The sequence below is a fragment of the Nothobranchius furzeri genome, chromosome 10 (assembly GCF_043380555.1).
Source record: "Nothobranchius furzeri strain GRZ-AD chromosome 10, NfurGRZ-RIMD1, whole genome shotgun sequence".
NCBI classification, from domain to species: Eukaryota; Metazoa; Chordata; class Actinopteri; order Cyprinodontiformes; family Nothobranchiidae; genus Nothobranchius; species Nothobranchius furzeri.
The window spans coordinates 62,028,913-62,056,276 of record NC_091750.1 but is presented as its reverse complement, the minus strand read 5'-3'; the positions used below and the strand labels follow the sequence as shown (position 1 = coordinate 62,056,276).

At 41.3% G+C, this 27,364-nt stretch overlaps 1 protein-coding gene across 12 annotated transcripts in view; it reads left to right on the top strand.

The window, feature by feature from the left end:
* The window catches only part of fryb (furry homolog b (Drosophila)), a 65,739-nt gene that overhangs the window by 26,155 nt on the left and 12,220 nt on the right, over positions 1–27,364 (top strand). For 9 of the 12 annotated variants that reach the window (XM_054730820.2, XM_054730812.2, XM_054730810.2 and 6 more), the window contains exons 3-37: positions 2,262–2,315; positions 2,410–2,549; positions 2,644–2,734; positions 3,824–3,903; positions 3,982–4,062; positions 4,998–5,166; positions 6,181–6,273; positions 8,055–8,153; positions 11,540–11,641; positions 13,874–13,977; positions 14,107–14,215; positions 15,069–15,155; positions 15,404–15,575; positions 15,662–15,794; positions 15,879–15,986; positions 16,092–16,218; positions 16,398–16,511; positions 16,649–16,813; positions 17,062–17,148; positions 17,232–17,491; positions 17,578–17,767; positions 20,101–20,225; positions 20,773–20,830; positions 21,110–21,201; positions 23,317–23,489; positions 23,580–23,740; positions 23,827–23,937; positions 24,033–24,187; positions 24,421–24,520; positions 24,600–24,771; positions 24,995–25,245; positions 25,316–25,462; positions 25,545–25,713; positions 25,808–25,898; positions 26,023–26,096. In XM_054730820.2, the coding sequence (XP_054586795.2) occupies positions 2,262–2,315; positions 2,410–2,549; positions 2,644–2,734; positions 3,824–3,903; positions 3,982–4,062; positions 4,998–5,166; positions 6,181–6,273; positions 8,055–8,153; positions 11,540–11,641; positions 13,874–13,977; positions 14,107–14,215; positions 15,069–15,155; positions 15,404–15,575; positions 15,662–15,794; positions 15,879–15,986; positions 16,092–16,218; positions 16,398–16,511; positions 16,649–16,813; positions 17,062–17,148; positions 17,232–17,491; positions 17,578–17,767; positions 20,101–20,225; positions 20,773–20,830; positions 21,110–21,201; positions 23,317–23,489; positions 23,580–23,740; positions 23,827–23,937; positions 24,033–24,187; positions 24,421–24,520; positions 24,600–24,771; positions 24,995–25,245; positions 25,316–25,462; positions 25,545–25,713; positions 25,808–25,898; positions 26,023–26,096 (4,444 nt within the window). The remainder of the gene's footprint in view (positions 1–2,261; positions 2,316–2,409; positions 2,550–2,643; positions 2,735–3,823; positions 3,904–3,981; positions 4,063–4,997; positions 5,167–6,180; positions 6,274–8,054; positions 8,154–11,539; positions 11,642–13,873; positions 13,978–14,106; positions 14,216–15,068; positions 15,156–15,403; positions 15,576–15,661; positions 15,795–15,878; positions 15,987–16,091; positions 16,219–16,397; positions 16,512–16,648; positions 16,814–17,061; positions 17,149–17,231; positions 17,492–17,577; positions 17,768–20,100; positions 20,226–20,772; positions 20,831–21,109; positions 21,202–23,316; positions 23,490–23,579; positions 23,741–23,826; positions 23,938–24,032; positions 24,188–24,420; positions 24,521–24,599; positions 24,772–24,994; positions 25,246–25,315; positions 25,463–25,544; positions 25,714–25,807; positions 25,899–26,022; positions 26,097–27,364) is intronic. The other 3 variants (XM_054730811.2, XM_054730817.2, XM_054730823.2) reach the window with 1 other exon arrangement.

Genomic DNA, 27,364 nt, shown 5'->3' with positions numbered 1-27,364 from the left:
AGCACGGGACCTGAGGGGACACCTGGAGGGAGAACAGGAGGGGGCTGGGGACCACAAGGACACAGAACATGACACCTTCATACTAAGGCCTAATTTATATGTCTTTGTTAGCTCCACGAAGGAGAGACATGCACACACAGATGGAGACGTTTTGCTCTCTTGACTTCTCCGTCTCCTGGCAGGACAACAGAGGGCGTAACACTGTTCTGTGGTGCCTGTCATGTGTCCCATCCAAGATAGTGCACTTGCTATTGTGTTTTTCTTTTTTTGTATTTTAGAGACTTTTTACCACGGACAAATTTGTCCCTCATTCTCCTCCGCCTCTTCATGCTCTCGCAACCTCTAAACCCACGTTTCCCGTCTTTTCCGTCCATGAATACAATGCTTGCTGCATATCTTTTCACTCCTCCAGCCACGGGTAAATAAAACGTTCATATCTTTAGAGTTTTTCCGCGAGGTGTTCTTCAAGCTGCTCCGTGTCTGCTGCTAGATATCTTCGGCTCTATGTTTTTGAGGGCGCAATGTCAATGACAGCGGCGTCCTGACCAATCTCAAGCTTGCGTTCTCCGCCTCGTTGGACGGATGTTTAGAAAAGAGAGCTCAATGTCGTTCGTCCTTGCGAGCCTTGAAAGGACGGATAATGGCGTCCGTCCCGACGCAGATGGAGAAGTATAAATTAGGCTTAAGCAGGCATATAGCGACAGTGGAGAGAACTCACCTTTAACAGGAAGAAACCTCCAGCAGATCCTGACTCAGTATGAGCTGCCGTCTGCCATGACTGAGTCGGGTTTGAGAACATTGATAATCCTAACTTTGTTTTATTTATCTTGTTAATTTGTATAAAATGTAAATGTGCTCGGATATTTAGAAGGGATGTAAGAAAATATGGATACACCGAAATATCACAGTAATTTAGTTATGACACTGAGCCGATATTTAAAACAGTGTGCTGTTTTTTATTGGATATTTAAAAGCACTAAGTGCAATTCAAACTCCGACTTGTAGGTGGCAGCAGATTTCTACCGCCTTCATTCTAACTGAAGAACGAGATCTCACAATAACACTGTATGTGTCTTTGAATCACCCGGCCTGAGTATTATTATTCGGTTTTAAAAATGGCGAATATCGTCTGGCTTTTAGCATCGCAACATATTGTATTGTGATATATATCGTATCACCAGATTCTTGCCAAAATTCTTGTTTACCTCGCAGCTACAGGAGAAACTTGAAAATTTAGAATATGGTGCTGAAATCCATTTATTTCAGTAATTCAACTCAGAGGCTCAGGAACCCTTTTCAGGTGTTTTGGATTCATTAGCTGATTAGAGTGCGACACTTTGAGCCTGGAATATTAAACCTTTTCACAAATTTTACTGTCTGAGATTTCTAATGTGAAGTTTTCATAAGCAGTAAGCCACAATCATCACAATTATAACAAATAAAGGCTTTAAATATCTGGCTTTGCATGTAATGAATCCATCTCATGTATAGGGATGTGTATCGGTGAAATTCTGGCGATTCCATACATATCACAATACAGGGGAGACGATACGATATATCACGATATATTGAGATACATTCAGCCAGACAGTATTAGTGATTTGTTTAGACTGAATTTATTGTAGGAAAGCTCAATAAACAGTCCAAACAGATATGCAACATGTTTAACATGAGCTATCTGAACCATAATAGAGGGATTTACATTTCAATGGTGGAAACAAAATCAATTGCACACTGCTGCCAACTAGCGGTCGGTGTTTGAATTGCACCAACAACAAAAACATACACAAATGTTTGCATGTAAATTCTTCCAAAAATTTCATACACGACTTTTGAATATCGATATAATATCGCAGGACAAAATGTGGTATATTGTGTTATTTGTGGAGAAAAAACATTCACGTTGCAAGTCAGATGTAGTGTCGCGTTGCTGTTATCCAATCTGCTGCTAGATGTCCAAATATCAGGAAATAAGACTCCAAAACATGCCATCTGAAGCTCAGCTGTGATGCGGGGAACTTTTAGGTCAGAGAAACGATGCATATACCCCACCCCAAGAATGACCTACAAGAAATTCATTCCTACTGGAGACCACTGCACATGTGTTGTTTAAACGAGTGAACCATTCCTTTAAGTTGAATTACAGAAAATAATGAACCATTGCACCATATTCAAATGTTTGAGTTTCACCTGTACATTGCTTCTTAAAATCTTCCCTTATCCCTTATGTCATTTTCCTTCATTACCCTCATATCTCACAGGAGAAGCCACTTAACAAATCTCTGCAGAGAGGAGAAGACCCACAGTTCGACCAGGTGCGTCTCACCTGGATCACTATCAAATGTAGTTGGTAAAGAAGAAAGGTCTCACTTTTTTTTCAACCCGTTTGTTTCTATTGCCTGTGTGCAGCTGATCAGCTCTATGAGCTCTCTGGCAGAGTACTGCTTGCCATCCATCTTAAAGACTCTGTTCGACTGGTACAAGAGGCAGAACGGCCTGGAAGACGAGTCCCACGAGTACCGACCCCGAGCCAACACCAAATCAAAAAAGTCAGAGTTTAGTCCTTATGTTGCTTTGTCTTCTACATGGATACAAATCTGAGTGGGTGACATCTTTCTTTCTGATTGTGCTTTTCTGACTCAGCGATGAACAACAGAAGGACTACTTACTAGAGCGTAGGGATCTGGCGATAGACTTCATTTTCTCGCTGGTGCTTATTGAAGTTCTGAAACAGGTGAGGTGGATTTTACTGTCTACTCTCTTCTAAAACTCCCACACAGGTGTCTTTGATTTCTGCAAACTAAAACACTTCTTATATATATTTTTAGTTAACATAATTTAGAATAAATCACTTCTTTATGCTTGACAGCAAGAATCCATTTGAAAATCTCTTTTTGTGAGCAAATCCCTTATTTCTTCCTCCTAACTTTTACTTAGTTTTATTTCTGTTTTTTAATTAGGTTTTTTTTTTCAATTTTTTTAGTTTAATAGCTTAATTTCATATTTTTATTTTATCTCTAGAGAGTCAGAGTTGTTGTCATTATTGTATATTTTGTCTGAAAGATGGAAATTCGGGTTTTCTGTTTTGCAGTGAATGCACATAAACAGAAGCCAACATAAGAAGAATCTTTAGTTGTCAAGAGACAGCTTCTAATGTTTTCCTTTAGAAACGTAAAGAAAACAGAAGAATGGATCCCCAGTCAAAGCCAGGGTTTTTGTATCCATGAGAAGAGGAAGGATGACTCTGTGTTTGTGACTGGTGTGTTAATTGGCCCAACTGGATGTTAAATTACACCCGAGACAAAGAACAATTTACATCATTGTTGTCTGATCGGGTTTCTCAGAAAAGGCACCATGCTCATCAAACTGGGAGAAAATAGTAAAAGATTGTTCTTATTTTAGTTTTTCACTTGGGGCTGCACAGTGGTTGGCGCTGTTGACTTGTAGCAAGAAGGTCCTGGGTTCAAATCCCAGCCTGGGGTCTTTCTGCATGAAGTTTGCACGTTCTACCTGTGCATGCGTGGTTTCCCTCCGGGTACTCCAGCTTCCTTCCACAGTCCTAAAAGTTTGGCTGCCAGGTTGATTGGTCTGTAAAATAGTGCTTAGGTGTGAGTGTGTGCACACTTGGTTGTTTGTCCCGTGTGTCTCTGTGTTGTCCTGTGATGGACTGTCCAGGGTGTACCCCGCCTGCTTACCCAGAGACAGCCTCCCGGGACCCTGCGTGGATAAGCATGCAGAACATGGATGGATAGTTTTTTATTTACTGTTTTCGTTGGAATGAATTGAACATTTCGATTTGAAATAACATTTTTCATCACTGCAGATCCCCCTTCACCCTCTACTGGATGGACTCATCCAAGAAGTTGTTAACCTCGCCTTCAAGCACTTCAAATACAAAGAGGGGTAAGGCAACTAACAGAGAAGAGCTCAAATCTTTTATTATCATCTGCTGATTTTTTTTCATTTGATTTGGCTTTTTAGGTATCTGGGGCCCAACACCGGCAACATGCACATCGTAGCTGACCTCTACGCTGAAGTAGTGGGAGTGGTCGCTCAGTCGAGGTACTATACGTCTCATAAACGCTATTTTCGGTGTTTAGGTTTCTCAATCTGATGATCCAGGTCGCGTTGAAGCCATGGCTTTATTTATAAACTCTGCATGTGTGTATTTATGTGTACATGTGTGTGTTTGTGTGTTCATACGTGTGTGTGTGTGTGTGTGTGTGTGTGCAAGAGGAAAATAACTCCAGATGTGTGGTGAAAGATGAGCACCGTCCCTTTTTTTCATGTTGTAGCTGGGAAGTGGGGGTTCATGTGGCCATCAGGTATATTACACACACATTAACAAACACGATCAAACTAAAATACCTCTCAGATGAAGATATTTCCTCTTTAATTAGGTTTTTAAAGCAGATTTAACTCTTCCATCTTTTAGTTCTTTTTAAAACACTGAAATTTACCTGCAACGTTTCGTTTGTGGCTGCCTGACGAAGTTTGCAGCCCAACACGGCAAGAACACACCAAAGATGTTTAAAGATTTAACTCTTATTGTAACACTATTCACATGTGTGTATAAAAAAACACTAAATACACACAATCACAAACATTTCAGTTTTCTTCTTGTTTTTGTGAGACACGCTAAATATGAAACGGGTAACTTTTCTCTCTTACTCGAGAGCGGTGTCAAACATCTAAGTAAAAAAACATGCATGCCCCCCCTTCCCCATCACCCCTCCAGATGCCATTCTAAATTTAGGCAGCAGAACGCTGTTAGAAAAAAGTCTGGATTATGAAGATATACACAAACCCTCAAAAGTTCACCCAACCCACATGAAAAAAAAAAAAACACAAACCGACTCAGATTGCATATTCGTAGATAAACACGTAATTGTTGTTCTTGGTGTTTTAACTGCATAAACTGTAAAATCATTCTGGTGACATCAGGATATACCATCCATGTTTACCCAAACCCTCCCTTTTTACCCCCCTCCCGTTAGGTTCCCAGCTGTGAGGAAGAAGTTCATCTCTGAATTGAAGGAGCTGAAGCAGAAGGAGCAGAATCCATACGTCATCCAATCCACCATCAGCCTCATCATGGGGCTCAAGTTTTTCCGCATCAAAATGTACCCGGTGGAAGATTTTGAAGCCTCCTTTCAGTTCATGCAGGTAGACTGACCTGTTTACATTTCACCAGGATTAGTTTGGGTCTCAAAATCTCTACCATTTTTATTTTTAACTAAGTTTTAGGAACCACTGGTTTAAATGACATGGAATTGTGCCACTTAATTGGGGTTCTGACAGCATCCCTGTACATATGCTCCTATGTTATCTTTTAACATCTGGAAGCTTTTTGGTGTCCTTAAATTCTTCTGTAGTCATCACAGATACTTGTTTTCTCTTTGATGGTAACTGGGAAGAATGTTTCTACTTTTCTTTTATCATGTGAAGCAGCAATAGGGAGCCTAATTCCCCTCCCTTTCCGGTTGGCTCATGGGTCCCTGGAAGAACGAATAAATGAATTCATGTCAGTGGGGCTGAAAGAGCTATTTTCTTATTCACTTAGCCTAATGCACTGATCCGCACATAGGTTGTAATTCAATTTAAATGAAAAGTAATCATTTGTGTTACGATCATGCCAGTAACGTACTTTGAGATTTAGCAGCTTGTAAATGTTTGTAATTAGCATGATTATAAGTCAGACGTCACATATATGACGTCACCACAGAATCTCCTCTTCCCTAGCATAGCTGCTACTCACCACATGGCCAGATTTCTGGTGGTTCTTTCCTCCTGAATGAAGAATTTAAAATTCACTGAACTTACAGACATTTCCCTGTTTTTCTGTGTGTCTGGTTCGATGACGTCCCTTTGGTGATGCACATTCGTAGTCCTGGACTTATTTTCACACAAATCCTAAAATAACATTTTCCCCCATTCAAAATGAAGCGCGTCTTGGCATCAAAATGCGTCTTTTAAATGCATGGACATCATTTGTGAAGTCAATGGCACATAACAAGTTGAATTAGTAAATAGCATTTTTAGCCTCGTTGACTTGCTTTCATTTTTTTGTTCTTCCAGGGACCCATGGTCTGGAAATGGATGGGTGTGACTAAGGCTCCCTATTTGAACCAAATACCTCCCAAGTACACAGTTCTGATGTGTTATTTCCTGTGTCTGCAGGAGTGTGCCCAGTATTTCTTGGAAGTGAAGGATAAAGACATTAAGCACTCATTAGCTGGACTATTTGTGGAAATACTCGTACCTGTGGCTGCTGTAAGTGTTGTTATTACTCATAAACTTGAGTCTGATAGAAGACATTTTCGTTTAATTTTAAATGACAAATATGTCTTAGTTTTTACATCATACCTTTGCAAGTTAAGGTTTTGATAACCAGCAAATATTTGATTGTTTGTGGAGTTTATTTTGTTTCTTTAGTAATCAAATCAAAGTTTGAAAATGGCAACAACAACAAAAAAAATTGAAAAAAACCCAGTTATTTGTCAATTAAAGGCTGAATTACAAATTGAATCATATTTTTGTTTGAGTAAAAATATTTTGCTTCCAAAAAGAAAAAAATATCTATAATTTTAAAAGCGGAGGTTTTGTTTAAAGTAACAGTGAGCAGTTTTCTGCTCCTCCACCCTAGTGGTTGAAAGTGGAATAACAGCTGCCGTAAACAACCCTGCTGCACTAACAAACAAGCTAACACGAGCCAACTAACACTAAAATAAACCACAAAGTAAAAAGATCCACACTGTTGGATACAATATTATTACCTACAAGTCCAGTAGCAACAAGGCCAGGTCACCATCAGTCCGTGATTTTGTAGCCTCCTTAAGCTCCCTCAAACTAGTGTAGGCTGTGCCAATGTTCACTCTGGTTTTAGCTCTTTGCTTCGCCTCTAAAGACATTACTCTTACATTTACTTAGGGGCTCCGGCATGATGCCAACATTAAAAACAAAATTCTTTTTTTTTTCTTCTTGCACTTTTTATTGAAGATCGGAGAACTAAAAGTGCTAACTGCTCGCATAACAGCTAACGGCCGCTAAGAAGGTAAAGGACACCTACCCGCTCCACAAGGTTTGGTCAGCAGAGAGCTGCAGAGTGGTGTCAAATATGAAACTGGTCGTTTCTAACTCAGCAGTCACTGAGATCAATGTTAAAGTTGTAGCTTAAAGTTAAAAAACTATCGATTGTTACTTTAACTCATTCACTGCCAGCCGTTTCCTGATCGCTAACGGCCTTCGCCGCCAGCGTTTCTCACCGGTTTTACTGTTTTTTTTAAGAGTCACAGAACGTTGCGCGCTAGCATGATGTTGATGCCAAAACAAAGAGGAAACTCACCTCTTACATCAGGAAGAAGCCGTGTGTTTCGAGCGTTATCCGTTCTTTCATAATCCGTTGTCGAATTGTGATCGGCAGACACTTTTCCGGTTCGCGCTTCACTTTTTTTTTTACAGGAACGGCCCAAACGATCTCCTAACACATGGATGGTCTGCTTCCTGATCACGTGACGTGTGACGTATGCGGATGAAGATTGGCTTCAGGGCTGAGATGTTTGTTCTCTCAGCGCGGGGGCTCGTTCCGATGCTCAAACAGTAAAAAAATGCAAATGACGACTTTAGTCGTCATTTGCAGTGAATGAGTTAAGTAAATACATTTTTTATTCTGAAAACTGGGAATTTATTTTTACTCTGGCTAATAAAGAGAGGTTTTTTTTTATCCACAACAAGGCCCCACCCACAAAATTAGTTTTTTTTTCAAACCCCGAAAAAAAGACAACTCAAACAAAAAATTACCAATTTGGTATGTGATTTCACCTTTTATAGACAAATAAAAGTTTTTATGGCAAGTTTTTTGTTTCCAATTTTAATTTTTTCGTTTAATGTTTAGTTTTTCAAAATATTATTTCAACTTTATTTTTGACTTGAAGTACATTTTATAATTGATTAATAAAGAAACAAATAAACTGCAGGAGTTTAACTCATTACGCTGCAGTTTTTACTTTCTTCTTAAACATTTTTAAAAGTGGACTCTGATCATTTACTTCCAGACTGTGAAGAATGAGGTGAATGTTCCATGTCTGCGAAATTTCGTAGAGAGTCTTCATGACACCACGCTGGATTTGTCCTCTAGAAAAAAGCACTCACTGGTAAGTTGTGTTTATTTTTACCAGATTCTGCTTCATCCTTGGTCACCTCTCTTCATTTCCTCTCCATTATCAACAACTGGTAAAAAGCACTTACTGTAACCCACCAACATGTGGGCTTTTATCTCTGTGTGAGATTAAAGAAGTGCTGCAGACAGATGCGTTTTTGAAGCTTCGCCAGATGGGCTTCATTTGGCTAAAGCACTGAGGCAGGTGGAAGAATCAGCACATCAGAATTAGAGCATCTAAAGTCACAGTTTCTGGTTCATTGTGAAGAGCTATAAACTTTAAAAAAGTCTTTTCTAGGATTTTATTAAATGTATTGTTTTTTACTTGTATAAATTAGTGTTAACTTGTCTCAGAGAATTTTGTAAACAAAATGATATTGCGGGGAGAGAAAAGGTACTACTCAATGGAAATAATATTAATTATTAATAAATGTTTATAAAAGTGAAATTCATAAATGCGAATTCATAGTCGGTTTAGACCAATATATCAGCCTGATTTTTATCATTTTCTATTTATTGCATTGGCCAATATACGTTTTTGTAGAGCTCATTTAAAGTCAGGCACACATCCACGGGGAGCCAAATTTTATTTAAGGTAACATTAAAGATTAAGTCACCCCCAAATAAACTTTTTTTGCTGATAAACTATATAAATGAGTGTCTAATCATGCTGTAGACACGTGTTGTCAATAATTTGGCACTTCAGTCCATCTTAGTTAAAATTGTTATATTCTGCCAAGCGGTCAGTGTTGCGCCGTCTTCAGGTAAAAACTCTGCACTGCATTTGAATTTAAATCTGCCGTCGCTGTTGGCTAAGAGGTACACTATGATGTCAGCTGATACATTATGATGTCACAGTGTCATTGTGAGCCTGTGTGTATTTGTTAGCAGCTCCGCCCTCTCGGTCTGCTAGGCAACAGCATTTGTTGTATTTTTCAAACAGGAAGTGGGAGTGGAGTAATACTCTGGTAGGGGGTGACTTGCTCTTTAAAGAGCAAGTGCCCCTATGGCTTTCTCTTTAATAAGTTTCCTGTTCCTCTATCCTACTGGTTAAAAGTGGAATTACAACTGTCGTAAACAACTCTGCTGTAGCTAGTGCTAACAATGAGCTAACACTAACATGTGCCAACTAGTACTAAAATAAATCTTCAAGTAAAAAGACCCACACTGTTGGACAAAAATGTAATTAATTACAAGTCCAATAGCAACAACGCCAGGTCACAATCAGTCCATGATTTTGTAACCTCTTTTAGCTTCCTCAATCTAGCGTAGGCCGCGCCAATTTTCACTCTGGTTTTAGCGATTTGCTTTCCCTCTCTTACTTTTATTTCCAGACTCTGTCTTTTCCTTCTTCTTGTACTTTTTATTGATGATCAGCGAACTGAAAAAGCTAACAGCTAGCATAACAGCTAATAGCCTTAAAGCAGGTAAAGAGCTCCCTCAATAGAGCACTTACCCATTTCACAAATTTTAAGTACAGTTTTTGGTCAGCAAAGGGCTGCAGAGTGGTGTCAAACATGAAATTAGTCAAGTTTCTTACTCAATAATCACTGTGATCAATGTTAAAGCTCTAGCTTACAGTTAAAATAAAGTTTAGGGTTACTTTGAACATATATTTACTTTCTTGAATAACATCTGCTTAATAAATGCTCTGAAACATTTCTGTTAACTGAATTTTATTTTAATTTAGCTGTTTTGTTTATTTCATACTTGGTTAGTTTATTGATTTGTTTAACTTAGGTTAAATGTTGGATTTAAACAAAATTAAGACTCAACAGTTAAATTCAGAGTTCAAAAACTGATTCAGGCTGAGAATGTTGAGCATCAATTGATGTTACTAGTGACATTTTAGCATGCAGATAAGGTGGAGAGTGTTTAGACGTTGGCTGTGAAAATCTGGCCAAAAGTCCAGCAGCACATATCAGCCATCAGCTGACCAGGTCCTCTACTTATCGGTATCGGCAATAAAAACGCCACATCAGTGGATTGGCCATTCTGAGAACTGAGTTAAAGGCCAGAAAACTATATCAAGTGGATTTTAATGAAGTCTCAGAAAGTCTTTCTTATCTTTTGAAACAACCCAGTTTTATCCAGACAATCAGATTTTAAACTGTTCTCTGCACAAAGGTTTCACCGTGATCTTTATCAAACTGCATATGGTTGCTGGCGTCGCTTTCTTTGTGCACCCTTCCAGACACATCTGGTTTCTGAAGAAACTGACTCATCTCCAATTTCTAGAGAAACACATTTCACCACTGATATACTTAATCATTCTCTACAATAAGTCAAATATTCTAATTCAGTGAAAAGCAGCTATTTTTCTGTTACATTTAAAACATGAAGACAAAATTTAAATCAAACATCAGTCATTGGTGTTCGCATTTTCCCCACCCACGGAACAGCTGGCACAGACTTTTCCTTTACGAGCTGCGTCACTAAGCTGCTTCGTTGCATTATTGCTGGCTGCTGCTGATGGACTATTTTAGATATCTGCAGGAGTTCCTCTTGCTGCTGTCACAGACACCCGTGTCCTCAGGCTGCAGACATGCCACTCCGCTGGTATGCACTCTCCTTTTGACGGATTCTCCAAATACTGTGAACGGCACATGCAGCCAAGCCTCACACAAACACACACACCTCCCTTCGCTCAGACGTTTTCGCCTTCCTTTCACTTTGTTTTCCAAACAAACAGGATCCGAGCACGCGTGCAAGCCAACAAGAACCTGCCGTGTCAGACGGAGCTGAACGAGCAGACGCGACAGCAACACGGTGCATTTTCTTAATTGTTTTGCTTTTACATTCCTGAGTGAGAGGAGGGACCGTAATGGGTGAGAGATGCATAACAAACACCCACTGATAAGGAGTGCTTGGTAGATGATGTACCTGTCAAAGCTAACATTTACAAAAGCATTCATGATAAGAGGTAATAATAGACCAACGCGGATCATTAGCAAGTCATTCCTGCTAAGGAAGCTGGCATGCAAACTACAGCAAGTTCTTTGTGAACAGAATTATACACATTTCTGGTTATCTTTCATTTGCTCTACTGATGGTTTAGTTCATTTAGGCCTTGTTTTAATTAGTTTGTGAAACAGAAGATATTTTAATTTAATAAGATGGAAAGAAAGAAAGAAAGAAAGAAAGAAAGAAAGAAAGAAAGAAAGAAAGAAAGAAAGAAAGAAAGAAAGAAAGAAAGAAAACGATCTTTTATAGAGCGCCTCCCAAGATAAAAATCATGAGGCATTTCACAAAAACAAATAAGTACAAATATAAAAATGATTTTAAAAAATGATTAAAATGTATATTTAAAATGACAAAAAAAACAGAGCGTCTTCTGAATAAATACTTTTAAATTGTTGTCTGATGTCTTTCTGCGTGCAGGCTCTGTACCCGCTGGTGACGTGTTTGCTGTGCGTCAGTCAGAAGCAGTTCTTCCTCAGCCGCTGGCACATTTTCCTAAACAACTGCCTCTCCAATCTCAAGGTCAGCCCATGCAAAAGCAACAACCAGTGTGTTTGTTTTTCCATTGTTTAGTGGCACACTGAGCAGTGATTTTACAGTGAGCTTCTGCCTATGAGGAAGCACAAAATACTGAATTTCATGTAAAAATACATTTAGAAAAAGCTTGTTTTTATTTGCAAAAAATTGTGTTATATAGGGCTGCAACAACGAATCGATAAATTCGATGAAAATCGATTACTAAAAGCGTTGGCAACGAATTGCGTCATCGATTCGTTGTGTTGCGCAACTCTTCCAAAAGCCCCCTCCCCTCCTGCCCGCCGTTGCGCGCAGACCGGTGGAGAGCCGGCAGGTGTTTGTAAGAGGAACATGGCAGAAGCAGCGAGACCCCAAAAAAGTAAAAACTTCTAAAGTTTGGGAGCATTTTCAGTTAAATCAGGCGAAGACATGCAACGTTTGTAGGTCAGACTTAGCATGGCACGGGGATACTACGGTGATGATGCAGCGTCTTAAACGCAAGCATGTCAGAATCATCAGCGAGGAAGGAGAGAGCTCTGTGTCCGGGTAAGTTAAAAACTTTTCAAAAGTGATTCACCCAAGCCCCGGATTATTACACAGGCTAGACATGCCCTAAGCTCGTAAAAAAAGTCTATAAAACTGTAAGCGCGACGCTATTAGATAGGCGGGGGGGGGGGGGGGGGGGGACTCGCGCCGCTGCGAACCGGTTCCGCCGTCACATTCCCGCAGAAACTGGTTGATCACACCGGGGCCAGACTACTAACATGTGGCTTTACAACCACAGTGTCCTCACAAGCGAAAACGCTTTTAAAAGGGAGGGAGGAGTCCTAACTGTTGCTGCAGGCGTGTTGTGTGCGTGTAGTTATATACTGGTTAACCCTTTGGTGCATGATGGTCACTACAGTGGACAGGTACTCAAAATTGTTATTTATTTGTTTTTGCTATTAAGCACAGCTGTTGAAGACTTTATTGTATTTGAGCCCCTCCATTTGGACTTCAGTAAGTCAAGCCAACATATTTCATGTTCAGAATGCACGTGGTCCACTAAGGTGGACCTGTAATAAATTATTTGTAAATTATAAAATTTTACAAAAAATATTTGTTGAAATTTGTTTCATTCACACCTAAAGATGAATGAAAAAAATTGTTAAAAAAAATCATGGCTGAAGATTTCATAATTCATGCATCAAAGGGTTAATATATTTTTGGGTTCAGTTGCTTTCATGTGGCCTAATGTGAGTCTATTTGGGATCATTGGAATGATCAGCAGCATCTCTTGATGTGACTTTATGGCAGTTGCCCAGGGCATCATCACAAGGAGAATGGCATTCATTTACTTTTGTTTTATTTGGTATTTTTCAGTCATTTTTGGAAATAGTGATTAATTCACAGCCTATGTTTAATTTCATTTAAAAATTAGTTGTTTGACATCCCCAATTATAATAAATGTCTACAGATGAGATCAAACAAAACAGATGAGAATTGCCCTTAAAGAGCAAGTCACCCCCAAATAAACTTTTTTTTGCTGATAAACTAAATAAACGAGTGTCTAATCGTGCTGCAGACACGTGTCGTCAATAATTTGGCACTTTAGTGCATCTTAGTTAAAATTTAAATATTCTGCCTAAAACTGGCAGTGTTGTGCCGTTGTCAGGTAAAAACTCTGCACTGTATTTTAATTTAAATCTGCCACCGCTATTGGCTAAGAAGTATGCTATGATGTAAACTGGTACATTATGATGTCACAATGCTGTCGTGAGCCTGAGTGTGTGTGTATTTGTTAGCGGCTCCGCCCTCTCGGTCTGCCAGGCAACAGCATGTGTTGCATTTTTCAAACATGAAGCAGGAGTGGAGTTAGACTCTGGTAGGGGTTGACTTGCTCTTTAAGCTGTTTAACTTGGACCAAGCATTTTAGGTCACAGATAGATGTAGCTTAAGGTCTCTGTCTATACACCTTATAAGACAATTTAGGTGATGGCATGTTGGTTTTCTGCTATTGAACTGTTTTCTAATAATGTTGTGTTTAATAAAGTGAAGGAAGGAGAAAAATAACGTTTCCCTAGCAGTTTTAAAAAATGTCCCTATGTAATCCGATTAATCGATTAATCGTGTCGAGACCCCATCCGATTAATCGATTATCCAAATAATCGTTTGTTGCAGCCCTAGTGTTATAGCAGCTTTAAGGGCCAGTGCATAAAAATTATTCATATTAATTGTTTTAATTGTGTTTTAATGCAGAACAAAGACCCTAAAATGGCACGTGTGGCGCTAGAATCCCTCTACCGCTTGCTGTGGGTCTACATGATCCGAATAAAGTGTGAGAGCAACACTGCAACACAGAGGTGGGAGCAAGAAATGCATCGTTTTTAATCAGAGATTTTATTCCTTCTTTTATTGACTATAGTTTTTTTTTTTTGACAAAACTTTTTCTCTGAGGAATAAAATAATAATGTTTCTCTCTTTTTTTTCAGCCGCCTGACATCCATCACTTCCACCTTGTTTCCCAAAGGGAGTCGAAGTGTTGTGCCCAGAGATATGCCCCTCAATATTTTTGTCAAGATCATTCAGTTCATTGCTCAGGTGTGTGAGAGAAAAATGTACATCTAGGTCAAACTTTTTAATATAACACTAAGCAGTTTCCTGCTCCTCTGCCCTACTGGTCAAAAGTTAAATTACACCTATCGTAAACAAGTCTGCAGCAGCTAGCTGTAGTCAACAATAACAGGAACCAACTGATACTAAATAAGCCACAAAGTAAAAAGATTCACACTATTGGACAAAAAATATTATTAGTTACAAGTTCTGTAGCAACAAAGCCAGGTCACCATCAGGCCATGCTTTTGTAGCCTCCTTTAGCTTACCCAAGCTAGTGTAGGCCGCAGCGTGTTCACTCTGGTTTTAGCTCCTTGCTTTACCTCCATATACATTTCTCTCTTACTTTTACTTCCAAGCTCTTCCATGATGCCAAAAATGCAAACTTTTTTAAAGTCCAGGAGAGAGCAGAGCGCATCTTTGCTAGTAGTGGAAGCTAACCGCTAGCATTAGCAACTCCACAACATGGCCGAACTCCTTCAGGCTTGTGTTATTTGTGGAGATAAAACATCAACATTGCAAAGCAGAGTCAGAGGTAGAGTCACATCGCTGTTAGCCAGTGAGAGGGGAGATGTCTGAATATTAGGAATTGATGAGTAAGATTCTAAATTCTGCTGTTTACTAGCCCCCACTTGTTCGGCTAACTTCTACTTCCTGAAACAGGAGCGCCAGAGCTTTTTTTTTTTTTTACCACTAAAACCGTTTCACAAGGCAATCATTCGTTCTGGAGACCACGGCAAATGTGTTGTAAAAACAAGTGAATAAGAGCTTTGAAGCAGAAGCTTCTACTGCCTTGCACAACAATACCTTAACGTCTGAATGTTGATCATTTTTTGTGAAGGAGAGACTGGATTTTGCCATGAAAGAGATCATATTTGACCTGTTAAGTGTTGGGAAACCTGCCAAAGCCTTCAGTCTCAACCCAGAGGTAAAGCAACGTTCACGTGTTTTGTTGTCTGGTATTTCAACTATTTACAGTAAAGAGTTAAGCAATGTCTCGGTTGGGTCGTTAAAATGAATCGTGTGGGAAAAACTAATATTCGTCTTGCTAGCTCAGGTGCATTATGGTTTTATTTAGTTTACAGACACATTTTCAGTTATTCTGCGTCAACTCATTCCTTCTGCTTTCATAACCTTTGATGGACGCGAAGCACAAATTCTCGATCTGTCCTCCAGCGCATGAACATCGGTCTGCGTGCCTTCCTGGTGATAGCAGATGCTCTGCAGCAGAAGGATGGAGAGCCTCCCATGCCCAACACAGGAGCAACTCTGCCCTCCGGAAACTCACTGAAGAAGAAAAAAACATATCTGAGCAAGACACTCACTGAAGAGGAAGCCAAACTAATAGGTCTGAGTCTGTCTGCAGGGATTAAGTCCACTGTGCTGGAAACGTTCTCACCAGCTCTGTGAATGATCTTCATCTGTTCTCTGCAGGCATGTCTCTTTATTACTCCCAGGTGCGCAAGTCTCTGGATAATATCCTCAGACACTTAGACAAGGAGGTGGGCCGCTGCATGATGCTCACCAGTGTCCAGATGCTCAACAAAGAACCTGAGGACATGATCACGTAAGGACGGGACAGATTTATCAGATCTATTGTTTGTGGCTAATAGACCTAAATAGGCCTGATGGACCTCTCCATCTTTGTTAGAGGAGAACGGAAGCCCAAAATCGACTTGTTCAGGACGTGTGTGGCTGCCATCCCTCGGATTCTTCCTGATAGCATGTCCAAACCAGAGCTCATTGACTTGCTTTCGCGGTGAGTCTCGGATCGACTCAGTTTGTTTCTCACAAATATTTTTTTTTAAACTCGTAAATGTTCATCTGGTTTTTACTCATTTTTGCGTTCTTCTCTTTTCCCCAGACTTACGGTCCACATGGACGATGAGCTTCGTCTTATTTCCCAGAATTCCCTGCAGAGCCTGTTACTTGATTTCTCTGACTGGAGGGAAGACGTGTTGTTTGGTTATACGCATTTCCTTCTGCGTGAGGTAAACACAACCCCCCGGCCTTATTGAACCTTTCATAGTGTGTTGGGTTGTCTCTTATTTGCTAAACTGTCAAAAGCACTTTATAGTTCTTATTAAACACTATCCTTTCCTGTAACTTATTACATGCTAATGTTTGGACATTTCCGGTTTCATAAATGTTCATTTTCAAACTCTTACAGGTTCAAGACACTCATCAGGGTCTGCAGGACGCATCTGTGAAGCTCCTCCTCCAGTTGCTTGGACAGTGGAGGCTAGCTCTGCAGCTCCAGGGGAAGATGCGCGGTGGAGTCGAGGTTAGTCAAGCCGCATGAACTAATACATATTTAAAACGTGTCAAGAATTTTTTTTTACTTCAGAGTGTGTTAGTAAGGTGAACTGCCTGTAACCTGTCAGAACGTGTGTAATCTGCTCTGTTTTTGTTGTTTAACAGAGCAGCCCTCGTATGCCAGAGCGAAGCCCTCATTGCTCGGTGCTCCACGCCGTCGAGGGCCTGGCGCTGCTGCTCCTCTGCTCGTGTCAGATCAGCACCAGGAAGCTGGCTGTCAGCGTGTTAAGAGAAATCCGCTGCCTTTTTACTGCTCTGGGGCATGCCGAGGTACCATGAAGAACACCTTAACTCAACAAAATAAGAGTGAAGTTTCAATTGTGATTTATTATCAAGGTGGATAAATATTAAGATCAGTGACAAACGCTGGTGAGAGAAGAGCTTAAAAGAGCAGGGATGGAAGGAGATTAATCTGATTGGTGAATAGATCAGAGATGCAGCAACTGCAGCCAGAGATCTTTCACATCATGTCACGCTTTTATGAAAACAGCTGATTCTGTGAACGTCACACCCTGCAGGATGATGACAAACCCATGATAGAGGTCATGGACCAGCTGAGCCCAGCTGTAATGGACAACTTTGTTCATGTGGCTGTCTCTGACTCTGTGAGTGTTGAGTAAAATGAACAAGCCACAATCAGAACAACACATGATTACATCCATTAATGCAGCTTTATATTCCCCTTTAGTCCACATTGCCCCTCAGCCACCACGTTGACCTTCAGTGGCTGGTGGAGTGGACCGCTCGGCTGGTGAGCAGCTCATACGACGTGAAGAGCCCCAGCCACGTCTGGATCTTCGCTCAGTGTGTGAAGGACCCATGGGTGCTCTGTCTGCACATCTTCCTACGACAGGAGCACTTGCCCAAACACTGCTCCACCGCTCTAGGATACGCCTGGCCCTACGTTTTCACACGGCTGCAGCTGCTGCTGCCCCTGGTTGACCCTAAGTACAAAGACACCCAAGTGCCAAAAACAAGTTAAGCACAGACAATTAAAAGTTTGGACTGAATTCCCTCGATTCTTTCTTCTGCAGCAGTCCAGTGAATGCAAAGAAGACCAGTACAGCAAGCTCCAGCGACCTCTACGTTTCGCTGTGGCGTAACTACCTGATTTTATGTCTGGGTGTGGCAAAGCCGAGCATCATGTCACCAGGTCACCTCCGGGCTTCCACGCCTGAAATCACAGCCACAACACCTGATGGGAGTGTCACTTATGACAACAAGGTGGGTGCTCCATGTTCCCTATTATGAAGTGAATTAGCGATGGCATAGATAAGTAGTCACAGTACTTATGGTCATTCTTTTATGACATTTCCGAAAGTTTATGTAAAAAAGCTGTTTTACAATATCAGACTACCCTAAAACCACACTTTCTGGTTGAAAGCAGAGTTTACAACTGTCGTAAACAACCCTGCCACAGCCTGCTGTAGCTAACGCTAACACTAACATGAGCCAACTAATACTAAAATAAACCATGAAGTAAAAAGATCCACACTGTTGGACAAAAAATATTACTACTTACAAGTCCAGTAGCAACAAAGCCAGGTCACCATCATTCCATGCGTTTGCTGACTCCTTTAGCTCTCTCAAACTAGTGTAGATTGCATCAGTGTTCACTCTGGTTTTAGCTCTTTGCGTAACCTCCAAAAGACATTCCAGACTCTGCCATGATGCCAAAAAATAAAAAACACACACCTTCTTTTTCTTCTTGTGCTTTTTACTCAATGTCGGCAAAATGAAAAAGCTAACTGTTAGCCTTTATGTTAGCTACTGGCACAGTAAAGCCATAAAGCAGGTAGAGAGCTCCCACTAGTGCTTGACCCTTACCAATCTGGGTTCAAAAAGGGCCACTCCACTGAAACTGCTCTGTTAGCAGTGACGGAATCCTTAAAAGAAGCTAGAGTGACTGCCAAATCCTCAGTGCTTATCCTGCTCGACTTATCGGCTGCATTTGACACTGTCAACCATGGCTTCCTTTTGTCCACACTCTCTACCATGGGCATCACAGAGAAAGCACACGCCTGGTTTGAATCGTACCTCACAGGACGATCATTCAGTGTATCTTGGCTTGGACAATCCTCTACCGTGCACCATTTTGCCACAGGAGTCCCCCAGGGCTCAGTACTAGGACGTCTTCTCTTTGCCATATACACCACCTCACTGAGTGAGATTATTCGATCACATGGCTTCTCCTACCACTGCTATGCAGACGACACCCAGCTCTATCTGTCATTTCCACCGGACGACCACACTGCCTCTGCACGAATATCAAACAGTCTCTCTGACATATCAAAATGGATGAAATCCCATCATCTCCAACTCAACCTCTCTAAAACTGAACTACTTGTCATCCCAGCAAAACCATCCATACAGCACAATATCTCAATCCAAAATGACTTCCTATCTCTGGCTCCTTCAAACGCAGTTCGAAATCTGGGTGATGTGATTGATGAACCCTGACCTTTAAAGATCATGTTACTTCTGTTGCTCGTTCATGCTGCTTTGCGCTGTATAACATACGAAAAATCAGACCATACCTAACACAACATGCCACCCAGCTCCTGGTGCAATCCACTGTCATCTCCCGCCTCGATTACTGCAATGCCCTTCTAACTGGTCTTCCAGGCTATACTGTGAGACCTCTTCAAATGGTCCAGAACCCAGCGGCGCGTCTGGTCTACTCTTCAATCAGCCAAAAAGAGCACACGTCACCCCTCTGTTCATTGAGCTCCACTGGCTACCGCTAGCAGCACGCATCAAATTCAAATTGCTAACACTGGCATACAAAGTCCGAGATGGTACGGCTCCCATCTACCTGAATCCTCTTGCAAAGGCTTACGTCTCGGCCCAGCCGCTCCGGTCATCACAGGATCGTCGGCTAGCAGTGCCTACACCACGCTCAGGACAATCCAGACTCTTCTCAAGCATCGTTCCACAAATGTGGAATGACCTTCCAAGCACTACAAGAACAGGGGCTTCCTTTTCAATTTTCAAGAAACTCCTGAAGACCCTGCTCTTCAGAGAGCATCTTCTTAACTAGCACCTTCCCTGCACTCATCCCCCCTCTCTACTGTCCACTCCTTGTTCCCTACTCTCCATGACTGATGTCAAGTTGTTTTTGTTATTGTTGTTGTTAGCCTCAAGGGCAACATGCTGATTATCACTTGTAAGTCGCTTTGGACAAAAGCGTCTGCTAAATACATAAACATACATAAACTAGTGTTCCTAAGCTGAGCCACAAAACTGTTGGATGCAGTTGGTGGTCAGCAGAGGGCTACAGGGTGCTGTCCAATGTCAGGTTGTTCAAGTTTCTGGCTCAAGAATAATTGAAACCAGTTTGAAAGCAATACTTTAAAATGTTAAAAAAAAACTTTTTAGTGTTGCATTAACATTCAGCACCAGATCATTAAAAATAAAGAAATGAAACAAATTCATCAAACTAGAGCATACAGGATTGTTTTTAAGAGTTGTTCGCTTCAGATCATAATTCTTTCAGTTCTTGGATTAATTAATGATGGTAATGATATTATCTGTGTGTGTTTTTGTTTGTGTTAAAGGTGATCGGCACTCCTTCAGTGGCCTGGCTATTAAAACAACTCGTCCCTCTGATGAGAGCAGAGAGCCTAGAAATCACAGAGTCTCTTGTTTTGGGGTTCGGATGCACAAATGCTCTCGTTTTCAGGTATTTGAAAGCAAACATGCACAAAGCCACACCCACAATAAAACACTCAAATAGCATCTGTTCTAAAGCCTTTATCTGCAGTGTGCATTAGCACTTAGCATTGACAGGTAATGGCTATGTGCTTAATACGTTTCAAGACTTGATTAGTGATTTTTAGTGATGTGCTCCCCGCATGCGTCATCCACATTCTCATCATAGCTTGAATAAGTTGCATACCTCTGTCAGATTCAGTCAAGAAAAGGAAAAATACTTATGTCAAAGAGGAATTCTTAGAGGGAAAAAGATGCAACTTTTTTTCAACGGACAAACATTCTATTGTGTTTGGAATGTATTTCGTTTTAAAACAATAATCTTTTTATAACTCAAGAGTGTTTTCTGGAAAAGAAAGGCTGTCTTTGTTCTCTGATATGTGATAATGAGTTGCACCAGATGGATATTTTTTTGAAATGTATTTTTCATTATTCTCAAGAAACTAGAATTTTTATGATATTGATGTTTGGCCGTTCATCAGCAACATAATCTGCTTTCTGTTTTGTCTGATTTACAGGGAATTGGTTGAAGAACTCCATCCATTGATGAAAGAAGCACTGGAGCGTCGGCCTGAGGTAACAAACACAAACAGCAGCATACTAAGACTAAATCATTACAAGCATTGCTTCAGGGTGGGCCGATGTAAAAATAAATCCTCTGTGAAGCAACAAGTGACAACACACGCGGATAGTTTCACATTATATATTAACTCCCAGGAATTAGACATGTATAAAATTAATCTGACCCTGAATTAACAAAGCATCAAAATCAGCCGACAATATTCTGCAGAACGTCTGTCACACACTTCACATAGCAACACGCAGACGCTGCAACTACATCTGTTTTGCTTTTAGAACAAGAAGCGCAGAGAGAGGAGGGATCTGCTGAGGCTGCAGCTGCTGAGGATCTTTGAACTGTTGGCGAGTGCGGGTGTTATTAGTGACAGGTAGCACACACACACACACACGCAGCATTCTCTCTGTATTGATTGGCTCTTGTTCTTTGTATTTATTCAACTAGACAAGTTATCACATGTAGGGCTGCAACAACGAATCGATAAATTCGATGAAAATCGATTACTAAAAGCGTTGGCGACATCGATTCGTTGTGTCGCACAACTCTTCCAAAGCCACCTGCCACCCCCCCACCCCCCCTTCCCGCCCGCCGTTGCGCGCAGACCAAAGCAAGTCAGATCAGTGCGAGGGAGAGCCGGCAGGTGTTTGGAAGAGGAACATGGCAGAAGCAGCGAGACCCAAAAAAGTAAAAACTTCTAAAGTTTGGGAGCATTTTCAGTTAAATCAGGCGAAGACATTCGTTACCTGCAACGTTTGTAGGACAGACTTAGCATGGCACGGGAGTACTGCAGTGATGATGCAGCATCTTAAACGCAAGCATGTCAGAATCATCAGCGAGGAAGGGGAGAACTCTGTGTCCGGGTAAGTTAAAAACTTTTCAAAAGTGATTCACCCAAGCCCCGGATTATCACACACGCTAGACATGCCCTAAGCTCATAAAAAAAAGTCTATAAAATCGTAAGCGCGACGCTATTGGATGGGTGGGGGGAGGGGTAGGGGCTTGCGCTGCTGCGAACCGGTTCCGCCGTCACATTCCCACAGAAACTGGTTGGTCACACCGGGGCCAGACTAACATGTGGCTTTACAACCACAATGTCCTCGGAAGCGAAAACGCTTTTAAAAGGGAGGGAGGAGTCCTAACTGTTGCTGCAGGCGTGTTGTGTGAGAGTGCAGTTATTTACTGGTTAATATATTTTTGGGTTCAGTTGCTTTCATGTGGCCTAATGTGAGTCTATTTGGGATCATTGGAATGATCAGCAGCATTTCTTGATGTGACTTTATGGCAGTTGCCCAGGGCATCATCACAAGGAGGATGGCATTCATTTACTTTTGTTTTATTTGGTATTTATTCAGTCATTTTTGGAAATAGTGATTAATTTTGATTAATTCACAGCCTATGTTTAATTACATTTAAAAATTAGTTGTTTGACATCCCCAGTTATAATAAATGTCTACAGATGAGATCAAACAAAACAGATGAGAATTGCCCTTAAGCTGTTTAACTTGGACCAAGCATTTTAGGTCACAGATAGGTGTAGCTTAGGGTCTCTGTCTATACACCTTATAAGACAATTTAGGTGATGGCATGTTGTTTTTCTGCTATTGAACTGTTTTCTAATAATGTTGTGTTTAATAAAGTGAAGGAATGAGAGAAATAACGTTTCCCTAGCAGTTTTTAAAAATTTCCCCATGTAATCCGATTAATCGATTAATCGTGTCGAGACCCCATACGATTCATCGACTATCCAAATAATCGTTTGTTGCAGCCCTAATCACATGGAGTGTTTCTATTTTATTTGAAGTGTTTTCTTCCTAAATCTGGGATCCATGGCATGATGTCATCAAGGAGAGGAGGAGATTTTGAAATCGGAATGACTATAGCTCCCACCCCTGCTCCCCTCCCCTTGAAATCTAAAAGCCACGCCTCAAACTGCGTACACAAATAGCCTTGTAACGCGAACGAAGAGCCATGTTTCTGCTTATACACACCTGATTCTAACAGCTGAATTATCTCCTCAGCCTTCATCGGGTTCTGCAGGAGCTGCTAATCACTCCTTTTGATAAATTATTTTGCGTTCAAGCAGGGAAACCTCTAAAACCAGCAGTAATCTGGCACTCACGATTCTAGCTTACCCCTACTAATGCTACAACAGGCTTAACGATAGTCCAACGTAGCGTAAAGGTTGAGCGCTACACTAAAAATTTAGATCGACAGCTCCCTCTTGTGGCTACACAACTCTACTGGTTAATGCTCCAGACTTGAGTAAATGATTCATTTAGCCATAGAGGCCAGGGGAGAGACTTAGAGGAAATATGTTGTAAAAGATTACCTTTATTATATCGTAGAACAGGGTCAGTTTATCAGCTTAAAGCCAATTTTAAAGTTGATTTAAACATTTAAAACTTTGTACCCCAGCTTTAGTATACACACTCTTCTCTTATTTTCTTTGATTCTTCACATCTGGTGTGTGTTTCTTCCTCTGCAGCACCAACGGGGCTCTGGAGCGTGACTCTCTGGCGCTGGGCGCTTTGTTCCTTGAATACGTGGATCTCACCCGGATGCTTCTGGAAGCTGAGAATGAGAAGGAGCTGGATGTGCTCAAAGACATCAGAGCCCATTTCAGTGGGATGGTGGCTAATCTCATCCAGTGCATTCCAGGTAAAAAAAATCTTATTGCATGCTCAGACATAAAACATCAGTTTCTCAATTATATCTAACATGTCTGTGTCGACTCTGACCGTTCCGCAGTCCACAACAGACGATTCCTTTTCCCTCAGCAGTCTCTGAGGCATCATCTCTTCATCCTCTTCAGCCAGTGGGCGGGACCCTTCAGTGTTATGTTCACTCCCCTCGACCGCTACAGCGACCGCAACCATCAGATCACTCGCTATCAGTACTGTGCCCTCAAGGTGAGTGGAACCCACATCCTGCAGCTTCGCCTTTCTTTTAGGAAATGTGTAGATATTTTAACGATGATGCTGCTTTTGTTGTCCAGGCCATGTCAGCAGTTCTGTGCTGCGGCCCAGTTTTTGACAATGTGGGTCTCTCCACTGATGGCTACCTGTACAAATGGCTCGACAACATTCTAGCCTGTCACGACATTCGGGTAGGTTGTTCTGGGAGGTGTTGTCTTCATTTCATGTGATTTGGATTTTTCCCAAAAGATCTACGATCACTGTCCGCCACCTGTTTTGTCATCAGGTGCACCGCTTAGGATGCGAGGTGGTCATCCTGCTCCTAGAGCTGAACCCAGACCAGAGTAACCTGTTTAACTGGGCGGTGGATCGCTGCTTTACTGGTTCTCACCAGCTGGCATCTGGCTGCTTCAAGGCCATCGCCACAGTCTGTGGCAACAGGTTGGGAATCATTTATTAGCTTTGATCTGCCCTGCCCTGCTTACAGCTCTGTTAGAAAACAATTAAAAGTCATTTTTATCGCGAATCTGTCATATTTTAACGTAAAATACACACATCTGAGGCTTTTCTGTGCATGTACACTGCTGGAGCACAGGTTCCACATATCTGATCATATTCACTGATAGATTTCAAACATCACCTGTAGCTAATTAGTTTTTATTTTATTTGATCAGGAATTACCCATTTGACCTGGTGACTTTGCTGAATCTTGTGCTGTTCAAAGCCTCAGACAGCAACAGAGAAATATATGAGATCTCCATGCAGCTGATGCAGGTACATCTGGGTTCTTGTATTAACTGTTCATCTGTCATCTATAAATATTCTAAACCTGACTGTAATGATAAATGTGCAGGTGCTAGAGACCAAACTGTGTGCATACTCTAAGCGAATGGTGGAGCAGAAACCGGCAAACATTTTATACGGGACCCACGGGCCCCTGCCTCCTCTGTACAGCGTCAACCTATCACAGCTCTCCATCCAGCTCGCCAGCATGTACCCGGAGCTCACTCTGCCTCTTTTCTCAGGTATGTCTTCCATTTTAAACATGTATAGCTTTAAAAACAGTGTACACGGTTGCCATAGAAAGTTTGTGATTGGAGAGTGAAGGAAACGAGTCAAACTGAGCAACAACTGCATTGATTTGAAAGATAAAGAAATGCCCTAAGGTGTACATAAAAACTCTTTCTGCAGTAAAAATGGGTGATAAATCGCAAAAGCGAGCTGACTGTACATGTATTTGTTATGTAGAGGTGAGTCAGCGGTTCCCCACCACCCATCCCAACGGCAGACAGATCATGCTGTCCTACCTGCTGCCCTGGCTCAGTAACATCGAGCTAGTAGACACCGGGCTCCTACCGCCAGCATCAAGTCCCTGCACCCCCGAGGAGGAAACCCGTGGTCAGGCTCAGGGCATGGCCCCCAGTCTGAGGGGGAACGGCTGGGGCTCCTTGCAGGCAACCTCGCTGGTGCTCAACAACCTCATGTTCATGACCGCTAAGGTGGGAGGCTTTCGTGCACCCATGAATGTGCCCTCAGTAGAGGTGTTTATTTATTTGTTTACATTTTCAGTACGGAGACGAGGTTCCTGGACCAGAGATCGAAAATGCCTGGAATGCTCTGGTGTCCAACGAGAGGTGGAGCAACAACCTGCGAATCACCCTGCAGTTCCTCATCAGCCTGTGTGGTGTCAGCAGCGACACCACACTGCTACCCTATGTGTGTACAATGATGTCATGTTCTACAATTAGACCACGGTGCAGCTACACAATAATCCTCCTAATCATCTGTGTTGTTTCAGATTAAAAAGGTGGTGATCTACTTGTGTCGCAACAACACCATCCAGACAATGGAAGAGCTTCTGTTCGAGCTGCAGCAAACCGACCCGGTTAACCCGGTGGTTCTGCACTGTGACAATCCTCCCTTTTATCGCTTTGCTGCCAGCAATAAGGCCTCCACCTCCCAGACAGGTGATGTAGAAAATGTCCATGTCATCAAGATTCTACTAATGCTCCTTTGGGCTGAATGTTTTAGACAGAAATGTCTGGTTTGTGTCCGCTGCAGGCACCACCTCCAGCAGCAACACCGTGGTGGCCGGTCAGGACAATCTGCTGGAGACGGACGAGAACAAGCTGGTCAGAGAGCACGAAGATCGGTTAGTGGTGATAACTTTACTTCCACTGGCAACCGTATCGTTTAGGAGTCTGCATGATCTGAAGCTCTTTGTCTCTCATTTAAAAACCAGAAAACAGAATTTTTTTGTTCATGTTTTGTTTCAGCAGGTGCAGAGCTCACAACAGGCTGGAGTCTCGCTACAGCAACAGCTCTGGGGGCTCGTATGAAGACGAGAAAAGTAAGTAGCTTTGGTTTCCATTAGGGCCCGACCGATATGCTTTTTTGGGGACCGATACCGATATAAAACTTTTAACAAAGACCGATAGCCGATATATGGCCGATAAATCTCCCTCACAAAAAAATAAAATAAAAATTTTCCTAAGTTTAAACCCTTCATTCTCTGCCTTTTAGATGCAAACTTATTTCTCTATTACACACCAAAGAACTGTCTCCATAACTCACTAGGGTTTCCCAGTAATGCAAATAAGATTTATTATTTAGCTGGTCTCAAAATCAACAGAACACACAAACTCAGTCACAGCATAAATCTAACATTCAAGTGTTTTCTTGTAAACTGTGGTTTCCACAAATACATTTTAACTTAAAGGAATATTCCACCACTCAGTAAAATTGTGTCTTGATAAGATTCCCCAGAGTTAGACAAGTCAGAAAAAGCATTTTATAACCAGCCCAATATGATCTGGCAGCAGTTGGTTTTCTTAGTTTAGCATAAAACAACGTAAGTGAATTCACATACAGTGTAGTGTTTTTTATGTAGGTGAATGCAAGCCTTCCCTTCCATCGCTTTATGCTAAAACAACTGGTTACAAAATGTTTTTTCTGACTTAGCTAACTCTGGGGAATCTAACAACACACACACGTTTAGGGACAGAAGATCCCTGTAAGAATATTAAAATAATAAAAATGCAGCAATAAATAAAATGTTACACTTGTGCTTTGTAACAAAGTAACACTCTGTGGAAGTTAGCTTGGTGAACTTATTCACCCTGGACAGGAAATAATTGCACATAAGAAACATAAATAAGAATAAATTAAATAAAAGTTCCAAAACAATAATTTGTGTTCAAAGTTCAAAGGAGTAGAGCCACACAACATGAGTCCATAAAGGTGGCGCCATCTGCTGGATAGGAAGCGCAATATCGGCCATATCGACTGTCTTTTTGGCTGACAGCCGATACTGATATCTGCTGATATATCGGTTGGGCCCTAGTTTCCATGACAACAGATTGACTAGCTGTAGAAACAGCTTACTCAAGAACTCAGTTGGGGGTTCTGTGAAGGTTTGTGTGGATTTCAATGCACATTATTTAAATGTACTTTTCATGCAACATATTTATCAAATATTCTTACAGCCGTGTTTAACCGGTCTGTAAATTAGAAGTCTGAAATCTATGAAAACGTTTCTGCTAAATATATTTCTGTCAAGCTAACACCAACGTCAAAGTCTAAAACAATATAAAAAATACACTTTCTGGTTAGATTTTA